Source organism: Epinephelus fuscoguttatus, linkage group LG23, assembly GCF_011397635.1.
Source record: "Epinephelus fuscoguttatus linkage group LG23, E.fuscoguttatus.final_Chr_v1".
Taxonomy (NCBI): Eukaryota; Metazoa; Chordata; class Actinopteri; order Perciformes; family Serranidae; genus Epinephelus; species Epinephelus fuscoguttatus.
In genome coordinates this window covers 19,294,692-19,308,207 of record NC_064774.1, presented here as the reverse complement: position 1 = coordinate 19,308,207, position 13,516 = coordinate 19,294,692, and the positions used below count along the sequence as shown (strand labels likewise).

Below are 13,516 nucleotides of genomic sequence, written 5' to 3'. Positions count from 1 at the left end.
TTTAAAGTGTCACAGTATAGTTTGTAATAGAAAAGGACAGGTTTCATAATATTATTTCTTATAATGTAAAAGAATAATTGTATAGCATGTAAAAACAGCCATATAAATCATAGTGTAGTATGTTGCAAAAAAGACCAAAACAAAAAAACAGTCATACTATAGTACATTGTAAAAGGTGCCACAAAAAAGTCATAGTATAGTGGGGCGTAAAAAGTGTCAATAAAAAGTCATACTATAGTATGTCGTACAAGTGTCATAAAAAGTCATAGTATAATATGGCATAAAAGTGCCAGAAAAGGATGAAAGGATTTTTGGATGAAAAAACATTGTAGTATACTATGTCGTCCAAAATCATGAAAGAAAGTGATGATATAGTATGTTGTCAAAAACGATGAAAATAATCATATTATAGTATGCTGTCAAAAATCATGAAAAAATGTCATAAGATAGTATGTCGTCATAAATCAAAAAATAGTATTTCGTCAGAAAGGAAAATAAGTCATAGTATAGCATGTCGTTCAAAATTACATAAAAAAGTCACAGTATAGCAAGTCTTCTAAAATTGTATAAAAAAAGTCATAGTATACTATGTCGTTTAAAAATGCAAAAAAAGTCAGTATAGCATGTTGTTCAAAATTGCATAAAAAAAATCAAAGTATAGCATATCGTTAAAAATTGCATAAAAACATACTATTGCATGTCGTTCAAAATTGCATAAAAAAGTCATAGTATAGCATGTTGTTTAAAATTGCATAAAAATGGCATAGTATAGCATGTTGTTCAAAATTGCATGAAAATAGTCATAGTATAGCATGTCATCTAACATTGCATAAAAACATCATAGTATAGCATGTCATTCAAAACTGCATAAAAAAAGTCATACTCTATCATGTTCAAAATTGCCTAAAAACGTCATAGTATAGCATGTTCAAAACTGCACAAAAAAGTCATACTGTAGCATGTCGTTCAAAATTGCATAGAAACGACAGTATAGCATGTTGTTTAAAATTGCATAAAAACATCATGGTATAGCATTTCGTTCAAAATTTCATAAAAACGACATAGTATAGCCTGACGTTTAAAATTGCATTAAAAGTCATAGTATAGCATGTCATTCAAAACTGCATACTAAGGTCATAGTATAGCATGTCATTCAAAACTGCATACTAAGGTCATAGTATAGCACGTTGTTCAAAATTTCATAAAAACGACATAGTATAGCATGTTTAAAATTGCATAAAAACGTCATAGCATAGCATGTCATTACAAATTGCATTAAAACGCCATAGTATAGCATATCGTTCAAATTGCATAAAAAGGTCATACTATAGTATGTTGTTCAAAATGACATAAAAAAGTCATACTATACCATGTCGTTCAAATTGCATAAAAATAGTTATACTATAACATGTCAATGAAAATAGCATAAAAAAGTCATGCTGTTTAACATTGCATAAAAAACTTCATAGTATAGCATGTTGATCAAAATGGCACAAAAATGTCATAGTATGGCATGTTGTTCAAAATTGCATAAAAATGTCATAGTATTGCAAAAACAATGAAAAACAGTGATAGTATACTATGTCGTCCAAAACGACGAAAAAACATCATATTATGATATGTCCTCAAAAATCATGAAAAAAGTCATAGTATTGTGTGTCATCCAAATTAATAAAAAAAAAAAAGACAATACAGTATGTCCTCAAAAACGCTGAAAAATAGTTATGGTATACGTCTTTAACAATCTTGAAAAAAGTCACACTTTACTATGTTGTCAAACATCTTGAAAAAATGTCACTGTGTAGCATGTTGTCAAAATATTGAAAGAAAGTCATAGTATAGTATGCTGTCAAAAATGATGAAAAATAGTAATAGTTTAGTATGTCGCCCAAAACTATTAAAAACAAGTCAGATTATACCATGTCGTCAAATGTCACAGGATTTTCTTCAAAAACCATTAAAGAAGTCATAGTATAGTATGTCATCAAAAACGATGAAAAGAAGTCATAGTTTAGTATGTTGTCAAAAACGAAAAAAATGTCATAGTATAGCATGTCATGAGCAATTATGAAAAAAAGGTCATAGTATAGCATGTCATCAAAAACGATGAAAAGAAGTCATAGTTTAGTATGTTGTCAAAAACGAAAAAAATGTCATAGTATAGCATGTCATGAGCAATTATGAAAAAAAGGTCATAGTATAGCATGTCATCAAAAACGATGAAAAGAAGTCATAGTTTAGTATGTTGTCAAAAAAGAAAAAAATGTCATAGTATAGCATGTCATCAAAAACAAAAAAAAATAGTTATAGTATAGTACAGTACATCATTGAAAATCATGAAAAATATGTCGTCAAAAACCATGAAAGACGTACATAGTATAGTGTGTCCTCAAAACGCTGAAAAATAGTCATAGTATAATATGTTGTCAAAATCCTCAACAATAATCATGATATGGTGTGTCGGTAGCGTAGCGGATAGTGCTGTTGCCCCATGTACAGAGGTGATGCCTCACTGCAGCGGTCGCAGGTTCGACTCCGGCTTGCAACCCTTTGCTGTGTGTCACCCCCCAGCTCTCTCTCTCTCACCCCATTTCACTCTGTCCTGTTCATTAAAGGCAAAAGCCCAAAAAAATAATCATGATATAGTATGTCGAATAAACCATGAAAAATAGTCATGATATAGTATGTCGAATAAACCATGAAAAATAGTCATCGTATTGTATGTCATCAAAAATGATGAAAAAATGTTATAGTATACTATGTCATTAAGAAATCATAAAAAAATGTCATAGCATAGTATGTCATTAAGAATCATGAAAAAAAATTGATAGTGTTGTATGTCATCAAAAATAACGAAAAAAAGGTCACAGTATAGTATGTCATCAAAAATCATGTAAGAAAGTCATAGTATAGTATGTCGTCCACAACACTGAAAAATAGTCACAGTATAGGCTAATATGTCGTCAGCAATCACTGAAAATGATCATGGTATAGTTTGTCGAAATAAACCATGGCAAAAAGTCATAGTATAGTATGTCATCAAAAACCATGAGAACAAGTCATAGTATAGTATCTCTACCAAAATCAATAAGTATGTCAATAAGTATGCCAAAAACATGAAAAAGTAGTCCTAGTCCTGTATGTCGTCCAAAACCTTGAAAAAACATCTTAGTATAGCATGTCCTCAACACCATGAAAACAAAGTCATAGTATAGTATGTTGTCAAAAATTATGAAAAATCATGTGTCACATCAAGATGTGAGTCAGTTTAACATCACCTAAAAAATATGAAAATGTCATAGTATGCTATGTGTAATCAAAAATGCCTTCCTGATGTTTAGTCAAGCAAACCTCATTGACTGCTATTCTGTCTTTTTCTTCTTCTGTCTCCTTCATCCCTTCAAGTCTCCCTGACATGTGGCTCTTATATGCACACTTAATCTCTGCCAAAATGTTCTACAAAGTTCTTAAAATTGTGAAAAAAAAATTGAACAGCAGGAGAAATTTCTTTGCTTATCATGTTTTTATGTTTTGCTTTGTAAACTGCTGTCGAAAATTATAATCGAAATCACACAATTTTTAATTTTTAATTCACTCACTTTTCTCTATACTTGTTGTCTTCTAGTTAAATACTGGAAAGTCTAAAAAATTAGTACCTTTAAAATCCCTTCAGTAAAACAATGTATAAACTTTACTTCATTTTAAGGGGTCACAAGCAAAATAACAATGAGCTACTGCTTTGAGTTAACGTAGACACAGTGTGAACTTTGTCTTGTGAACCAGTGGAGAATTCTGAGGGGATGTTGTCTCCGGTCTTGAAATACTGCTCTAAGGTAAATGATGCTGAATACATTTAAAGAGACTGAAAACAAGAGTCCATATCACAGACTATTATACAGATGTATGACTTTGTATTTTTACCATATGCCAAACACGGAGATGCTTCTGGTCTCTTGCAGTTTGGTATGTCAGCTACAATAACTGCAGTAAGTTTTGAAAAACAACTGCAGCATCTAAATGGAAGAAATCCAAATTCGCCGCAGGATGAGAAAGCTCTCCGTCTGCAAATTCAGTGTGAGATCATCTTCACTCCGAGGGCTTTCTCATCTCCCGACTCACATTATTGCTTTTTAAATGCTTTTTGCGCTGCCAAAAGTCTGACCCAAAACTCCTAAAAACTGATTATTCTGTTCAGCGCACTATCTCAGAACATTTAAACATTTTCTCTCCTGGGACATTTCACAATAAGCAATGACACTTAGAGGCAGTTTGACATTTAATTTTCTGCAGGTATGTGGTACATTCTCTGGTTTAGGTCTTGATGGATTTTACAGCGATATAGAAAAAACAGACAAAAAGACAATACATCTTGTTTTCTCCTTAAGGAATCCAAAAGAGAAGATGATAAATCCATCTGCAGAGGTGAAGGACGGACTCAGTACGACTTCTGCATTTATGGTGAAGAAATACAATGTGAGGATGTAGGAACAGCTCTGTACAGTGGAAACATGGATTTCTACAACGAGGCCAAAAAACAAAAACACCTTTACAGTTTCTAGTCGTGTGGCACTACTCCCCAAACCTAATACATTTAATCTATATATTTGACCAACATTATATGAGTCTGTGGATAATAGGAAAAGCAATGAGAGAGTTTAAGGTTGCACTTATGTGGAGAATGTCGCCCTCCTGTGGTTACAGCCAGGCAACTACACTCTATGACAATATGACAAACAGATATTCATGCCTCCACATTTCTTTAAAGGTATTCAGATTCAGGTGGAGAGATGTCTAGACGTCCAGGGCAAAATTTGGTTGACAGGTTAAAGGTTTTTAGACATATAGCCATTGTTTCAACAGTATTTCAAGTACTGCTTTACACTGAAATATGGGTATTGGAGAGTTGTTGGAACAGCCTAGATCAGAGGTCCCCAAGATGACTGGCTTGATAAGAAATAATTCATTCTTGACCTTGGTAACCAAAGGTCAAATTTAGTTTCAACTATACAATGCTATCTTCCAAAGGAGGTGGAATTGCACAGTCTGCAGTTTGTAATTGTGGATGTTCAATTTTAAATGTTTCAGAGCACTTGAAACAATGAAAGACCTTTATTTCTTTGAGGCATAAACAAGTTCTACTGGAGAAAATAACATTAATTTTTTATTTTACTTTTTTATTGTTGCTTTTACCTTGTGAAATACTGAACAAGTTTATGTCACAGTCACATAATATTGAATTCAATTCAATTTCAATTCAATTTTATTTATAAAGCCCAATATCACAAATCACAATTTGCCTCACAGGGCTTTACAGCATACGACATCCCTCTGTCCTTATGACCCTTGCAGCGGATAAGGAAAAACTCCCCCAAAAAACCCTTTAACGGGGAAAAATTATTGAATTCATAGTAGAAATGGTAAAAATTTGATTGTAAAGTTTACCATGGTGAGAAATGTCCCACAAATTGCAAAACATTTTAGAATTTAGAAAATTATATTGAAAAAAATAGAGGAAAAGAAAAAAGCTAGGGAAAACTGTATTTATAATTATTTTCATATTCTAAAATTATCTCACATTATTATTATAATTTTAAGCACTCTTTTTATTTTCTCTTTTAACTCATTTCTTCCTATTTTTTTCTAATTTTTTGGGTCGTTTTTCCTTTCATTGCTCATGGCCTTCTTTTGGGCCCTCCCATGTTTTTAAAAGAAATCAAGTCAATTTTATTGGGATCTTTCAGAAAAATTTGAATATCCCAGTTGCAATCTTGAATGGATATTGACATAGATGCGACTGAAAAGACAGTAACGGTTGTTACTGTGACTCATGAGATTTGAATGCAGCATCTGACCTCTGAGAAATGCCAAGAAGTCTGGAGGTTAGAGTTCAAAATGTGTGAGCAACTTTTGGGTAAGGGGTCATATGAAGACACTGTACTGAAGCCCTAGGAGACAAGGTGATGCGAAACGTCTGACCTAGACATAAAACATTAACATATCAACCAACTCTGGCCCAGGTTTGATATTTTGACTTGGTTGCAAATCACCACATCAGTGCGTAGTGGAATGCGCAGCTGTTTGTGTGCTCAGAAATTTGTCAGCTGGTGAACATCTGTTTTTATGGGATTGATAACAGATTCCAAGTGTATCAACGTGTTTCCATCATAACTGTTGTGTCCAAATTCTTGGTCTGGATTCTCTAAAGTTCATATTTCTGGAGTGAATAGGTCCTGTTGCAGAGCTCCTTAAAATACAGCAAACATGGTACTGTGCTTTAAACTCAGGCATTATAAAATTGTCTACATATGATATAAGGCGGGGGTTCCCAACTGGTCCAGCCACGGGGTCCAAATTTCCTCTTAGTTATTAGTTCAAGGTCACCTGGGGTCCATTCAGAATGGACCCACGACCCACTTTTGGACTGCAACCCACCAGTTGGGAACCACTAAGATAAGGTATTTAACACTTTGTGGGCTCTTTGAGGGGAATGTCCTGATGTTAACATTGAAATTTTAAATTTTGAGAGATGACAAAAAGTGCCTGTACACACCCGATTTAGTGTTTGACTCGATTGTCTTGTTTGTCGACGATGAGCAGGTTTACATGTGTGTCAAAAACAGATTAAATGCCCATCAGTTGATAAACTATTGATAATTGATTGTTAATAAGTCATTTATAAAGCCAAAAAAATTCATTTTCAAAATTTTTTGAAACAATAAATTGATAAATTGACTGATAATGAAAATAACTGTTAGCTTAAACTAACATAGATGCACTTTCTTAATAAGCAGTGATGTGGTGGTTTGCAGGTCAAAATATTTCTACTTAAAACAGATGACTTTGGTATAAACCTTAAACCCTTGTAGACATCTAGTTTATGTATGACTGTTATTTCAACTCCATTTTACTGACTGTATTTCAATATAAATGACATTACCACATGTTAAAATACAGCAACGTAAATGGTGTTAAAATAAACTTAACTGATGTCTATCTATAAATACATTTAGCAAAGTTCTGGCTTTAATATGTTTATTTTTTGTTTTGCAGAGTCATCGTAAGGTGTTTTGGATGCTAGCTGAATGTTAGATAGCTGAATTGTACATTACATTGATAGTGAATGTAGCTTACTGCAGGTTACAGGAAAACAACAAAAAAACAGTCTGGTATGATATCAGTACAGGTATCAGATAAAGAAGTGTTAGTAGAGTCCATGCAGCTACACATAGTAACACAGTTCTACGCAGTACAGACAAGAGTTGTGTGTGTAAAATTATGAATACATCATGTACACAATATGTACATCACAATTATTACTGCATCCACTTTCATATAATCTCATAAACAGAGTTTGTCAGTCTTGTTTCCTTCATTTAATTTTGTCCACGTCAGTCAGAGTGAGCCGTGCTTAAAAGTTTGCAACAATTTCTGTCACAAATCCAATGTCTTTTTAAAAAAAGAAAAAAGTTTTTGATGCGTTTTTCCAAAATGTCCTTCCTCTTCTGTGTCCCAACTATACATTCATACACGTGCTGCGTTCCAGAGATGCCAGAAAATACCAACTTCCATCAGGGAAGATCTTCAACAGCATGCTCCCTTAAAGTCCTAAGGTCAGGTAGGCTTTGAGAATTCAGTGGAGATATTAGGAGCATGAAGTGCTGCAGAGGATTTATGTTATCACTTCTGTATCACTAGAAATACACTTTTAGATTTTTAATATTATTGGATCTTAACATCCTTTTAAATCAGCACGTGTGTCTGTTGCAAATGTAACAGGAAATCTGACAAATTTTTGGGGGGATTTCTGACCTCTGACAGCATCAGCACAAGCACACACACACACTCCTTCCCTTCATGTTCTTCCTCTTCTCACCCTTCATCATACCATCGTCTCCGAGCTCGACCCTTTCCCCGTAAAGAAGTCCCAGAAATTAGAGGCCGGTGATGGTTTGCTCTCCTCCTGCGGCGTCTGTCTCACCCAGATACTGTTCTCTGTCGATCCGGTCAGACTGGAGCAGCTGCCACTGCTGACGCCTGCCAGTGTGAAGCTCAGTGCAGAGCCCAGTGGGCCCCTGCTGCGGTCCTGGGAGTCGTGTTCCTGACCGTGGCCTCTGGAGGGCTGCGCCAGGCTGAGCAAGTTGTGGTGGGAGTGGAACTGGCGCATGTGGCGGATGGATTTACCTGAAGGGGCGTCACCTGGAGGATTGACAAGAGGATGGGGTTCAAACCAGTAATGTTGTCAAGGGGTTCAGGTTTCGGTTTGGGGATGGGGGAGTGGGGGTGCACATGGCCCTTCCTTGATGTTCACAACATTATTTTTTCACTCCAGAAACATAGCTAAGGTACGACCATTTCTAAATGGAAAAGATGCTGAGAAATTGATCCTCGAGCAAGCCTCTTGATCCCTTTATATATTATTTTAAAAAAGTAGATGACTCATTTAAAACTTTAAATTTCAAAATTGAAATTCCACACAAACTGGGAAAAACAAAGGACTATGACACAAGCAAAATACGGTCAGTTTTGTAGGAGGAAATTGTGTGATATTTGTCATTTATTTACTCCATCAGAACTTGATGCTCTTGTTACCAACTCTCTATCTGTCACAACTAGGTGGTGCTGTGGGCACATTTATCATCCAAGCACACTTGTGTTATAACACATTAAGGCCAAATACTTGGTGTGTGGGCCATTTTTTTTAATCAAACATATACATTTAATTTTAGAGATGCTTCTTAGAGATGCTTTAATATAGTGAAACAACAGATCAATGCATCAGTCACTGTATGTGGACTGATGTCTATAATAAATAAATAAATTAGACCCTGAGTAAGATTATTTGTAGCCTCAGGATTTTCAGAAATAATGATAATAATAAATATAATTCAAAGGGCACAAAGTCTAGAAAAAATAATGGATATCAACGGCACCGTACCGTATCTTGCTTCCTGACGCTTCCTGTTCTGGTTCAGTTTGAGAACGTTGAGGAAGACCTCGCTCGTCAGGCTGCCCTCACCACCGCTGCCATCGGGTGGGAAAAGTGGTGATGGAGGCTCCAGCGGAGACAAACTCCCACTAGACGCTCCCACAGAGTCCAGAGACGCCCCTGTATCCCGACGACCTCCTGACTCACTGCTGCTCTCCACTGTCAGGTGACTGCCGCTATAAGAAGGGATGAAAATATAATGTAGCATCAGTAGTTTGTTTAAACCCTCAAAAATTGCCACACTTAAAAAAGACAGTAGATCTGAGACTCTTAGGGACTTAATTGACTAACTGGTTGTCATGGTTACCTGAGTTTCCTACGCAGCAGATAGTCGATGATGTCTGGGTCTGTCTGGATCAGACTCATCAGGACCTCCTGTTGCAGCTCTGCAGAAACCTGGATCACACATATTAAAGGTTTGGACTGGATCTTGAGAGAATCGTTTGTTTATTCAAAGAACTCCCAATAAAAAGTTGACTTTTTCAGTTCTTGGAGCACCACAAACTTAATTATACATTCATTTCGATTGTACCGAGGTTAAGAGGCAAATATCTCAAAGACTCATCTTATGAAACCAACTCTGTCTGCATTAAAAGATACCAATACACCCTTTAACACTGATAACATCTCTGGTACTAGTTTTCTAAAAGACGCCAGAAAAATGTTACAATTGGAGGCTAAGTATGATCATCGACGTACTGTGAAGAGCCTCTTGTAGTTCTGTATGAGCACCAGGGTCACATTGATGATTGCAGTGCTGTCCTCAATCCCCATCGCGTGAGGGCTCATATCTCCTCCTCTTTCCCTTTGCAGCAGGTTGGGCCCAAAGATCACCGCCAGGTTCGCAGCTGTCATTTTGTTGCCGGGGATCTGGATAACGAGAGGAGGAAGGACAGGTGTTCATTTGAGTTATATTTTTAATTGCTCTCAACCAGTGGTCACAATCTCTGTGGTAAATGGATGATTAAAAGGAAAGGCAAGAAGGAAATATGTTTCTGCTATAAATTACTTTTATCTTGAAATTTAATTTATTGTTGACTTTTCCTTTCCTATTTTTCTTGTTAAATACCAGACAGTTTTTCCACTTTAAGTTGCCCCCTGACAGCACAGACAATCTATACAATCAGCACAGTTTCAAAGTGGGCACCCAAGACTAGAGTCACTGATTCAGTATCTGACCAAATGTCTCCCCTTCCGTTCCTGAGATATGACGTTAAGTAACAGCCAAAAAAGTGTTTTATGCAGAATAATATGATGTCACAGTGAAGCTGACCTTTTACCTTTTGAATATAAATGTCATCATTGTATCCTTTTTGACATTTGTGTGAAATGTTGTCATAGTGTGCATATGAATTCCTTAATTATGGCCAAAAAACACGTTTTGTAAGGTCACAGTGATCTTGACCTTGGACCACCAAATTCTAATCAGTTCATTATTGAGTCCAAGTGGACGTTTGAGTCCAATTTGAGGAAATGTCCTCAAGGCGTCCTTGAAATATCACAGAATTTACAAAATGAGACAGAGAGTGATGCAAAGTCATAGTGACCCTTGACAACAGACCACCAGAGTCTAATCAGTTCATCCTTGGGTCCAAGTAGATGTTTGTGCCAAATTCGAAGAATTCCCTCCAGATGTTCTTGAGATGTTACATTGCGAGAATGCGACGGATGGGGTCACAGTGACCTTGAACCTTAACACCAGTTCATCCTTGACTCAAAGTGGATGTTTGTGCCAAATGTGAAGAAATACTTGACTTTTGACCTTTAACCACCAAATCTATCCAGTTCAACCTTGACTCAAAGTGGATGTTTGTGCCAAATGTGAAGAAATACTTGACTTTTGACCTTTAACCACCAAATCTATCCAGTTCAACCTTGACTCAAAGTGGATGTTTGTGCCAAATTTGATAAAATACTTGACTTTTGACCTTTAACCACCAAATCTATCCAGTTCATCCTTGACTCAAAGTGGATGTTTGTGCCAAATTTGATGAAATACTTGAATTTTGACCTTTAACCACCAAATCTATCCAGTTCATCCTTGACTCAAAGTGGATGTTTGTGCCAAATTTGATGAAATACTTGAATTTTGACCTTTAACCACCAAATCTATCCAGTTCGTCCTTGAGTCTGAGCGAAAAAGTTTGTGCCAAATTTTTAAAAAATTCCCTCCGGCCATTCTTGGGAAATCCTGTTCACGATAATGAGACAGATGAGGTCACAATGACCTTGGCCTTTGACTTATGATCCTCAAAATCTAAACAGTTTGTCATTGAGGCTGAGGGAACATTTGCACCATATTTGAGGTGGTATTGAGATGTTGCGTTCAGGAGAATGGGATGTATGTGTGTCCCTAAAAACACAATGTCTCCAGCCATGGCTGCTGACAGTTTGTAGAAATATTGTACTTTCGCAAATGTGTTTTGATTAATAAGATTAAAAGACAAAGTTTGTTTGAAAACTACCAAAACAAAACATAGGACTAAGACTAGCATTAGAGCTTATATGGTGTTAAAGTACCATAGCAATAATATTTTCATGTTTGGGATATCATCGACAAAACTTTAAATTACTGTAGAAGCACAGAAGCACATTTGTAATTTCTGTTTTCTATTTATAATTTAGAGTACTTGTTTTTTTCTGAATCAAAAGGCCAAGGCAAATTTCTTATGTGTGAAAACTTTCTTGGCAATAAAGATGTTTCGGATTCTGAAGTGCTTTTGGGAAATTCTAAAACTGCTGAACTTCCATGTTTTTAGTGCACAAGAAAAAAAGCAAGATAAGGAATGATCAGAATCAGTGCAGCATAAACCAAGATATCCTGACTTTCGTTTGTTCCTAGTTTAAGTAAAGCTCTTAAAAGACAGCGTGATCCTACACTTCCCATGATGCAGCTAAATAGCATGTTATTGTTAGACCCTCTGATGTGTATTGTATGACATTTGTCTTTCATCATGAGCAGTCAGCAGCCCTACCTCCTCGTCATTTGTTCCTATGCTGTCCTGGGCGAAGCTCTGCACTGTGTGTAACAGGCTGAGGAGTCGCAGCAGAGTGTCGCAGTTACAGGGAGGCAGCAGGTAGAGGAGGTGCTGCAGGTACTGAAGCTGGTCCGCTCCCCTCAGCACTACAGGAGGCACACACAAGATTTAGTTTGATTTGCAGCTGTTTCTGCTGTTTACACTATGCGTGCGAGTGTGTGTGCTTACAGGTGGCGTGCAGGAAGGCCGGGTAGAGCTCTCTGGTCAGCAGAGGATCAGGGATGTCTCTGAGAAACTCTTTGAGCAGCGCTGCCACGTCATGGACGCTTTGCTCCTCATCCAGTTGGACGTCCACCCCCATGTCAAAGTCCTCAAGCAGCTGAGGAGCACACAGAGAGGACAAATGAACCCCAAGATAGAAATTAAAAAGTGAAGAGACACATAGGAAAAGACAAAAACAAACACAGAGGTTAAACAGGAGTCACTTTCCCCCAGTAGGCACGATTTCTCCAAAACAGGATATCACACATCGTCAGCTTTTCACTTGAAGATCGTTTTTTTTCTTTCCAGTGCATAGTGAAGATTGACAGGAAGCACGGGGCAGTGTCTGAGTATGAGTAGCATTATATAGGGCAGTTTTAGGGAGTCCTAAGACAAACAACATGTTATCCAGATTGTTTTTTATGTGGTTGAAATAACAAAAAAGCATGTGGATGAACAGAAAACATCCTCACCTGTCTCACTCTCTTCTTGGAGCTACCAACTCGGAAAATTCCCACAGTCTGAAGACCTGGGGACACAAAATGGAGCAACAAATAGTCTCATCAAGTTGCATGTATCTACATTTACATGAACACTCAGGCTTCAGTGTGGATGCATTAATGAATGTTCTTTAAGCCAGATGTCTACATTGGCTTCAAGTTTAAAGAGTTTGTTACATTTAGGGACCCCAAATGGCACAACTGTGATACAGTCTGTGTCTCACCGTAGGTCTCGATGTGATTGCAGCACCTCTCCACCACCCGGGGCACCTGTCTGTAGATGGGGTTGAGGCTGAGCTTGGTCTGGGTCCTTTTCTCTGATGAGCTGCTGCCACCTGGTGACTTCTTCAGCTCCAGCTCGGCCGGGTGGGAGAGCTGCAGCGCCTCCAGCAGGCGAGACTGGCTCTCTACAAGGTCGGAGATGGAGTCTACTGACAGACCGCCCTGTGGGGAGGGGGAGAGAGGACTGAATGTAACTAAGTACTTTTACTCAAGCAGTGTACTTGAGGACAAGTTTGAGGTACATGTACTTAAGTATTTCCTTTTTGTGCTACTTTAAAATTCACTTCACAGAAATATATCGTACTTTCTGCTCCACTACATTTATTTAACAGTAGTTTAATTTAAATAACTTTTCAGATTTGTGTTGCAAAACTTTTTTTTTCTTATTTTCCATTAATCATCTCAAGGCCCCTCAGATTTATTTTGTGACCCTTTGGAAGGGCCCGACTCCAAGGTTGGGAACCACTGGATGAAACTACCTAACTTCATATAATGTAATTAAAACTAGC

General features: G+C 37.0%; 1 protein-coding gene across 3 annotated transcripts in view; it reads right to left on the bottom strand.

The window, feature by feature from the left end:
• Window positions 1–4,263: 4,263 nt before the first annotated feature.
• arhgap36 (Rho GTPase activating protein 36) overlaps window positions 4,264–13,516 on the bottom strand; it is a 111,053-nt gene continuing 101,800 nt past the window's right edge. For all 3 annotated transcript variants that reach the window (XM_049569299.1, XM_049569301.1, XM_049569302.1), the window contains exons 5-12: window positions 12,950–13,169; window positions 12,699–12,754; window positions 12,193–12,343; window positions 11,962–12,110; window positions 9,686–9,856; window positions 9,294–9,382; window positions 8,936–9,162; window positions 4,264–8,196 (exon numbers count right to left, since the gene is read on the bottom strand). In XM_049569299.1, coding sequence (XP_049425256.1) covers window positions 7,880–8,196; window positions 8,936–9,162; window positions 9,294–9,382; window positions 9,686–9,856; window positions 11,962–12,110; window positions 12,193–12,343; window positions 12,699–12,754; window positions 12,950–13,169 — 1,380 coding nt within the window. In that variant the 3' untranslated portion in view covers window positions 4,264–7,879. The remainder of the gene's footprint in view (window positions 8,197–8,935; window positions 9,163–9,293; window positions 9,383–9,685; window positions 9,857–11,961; window positions 12,111–12,192; window positions 12,344–12,698; window positions 12,755–12,949; window positions 13,170–13,516) is intronic.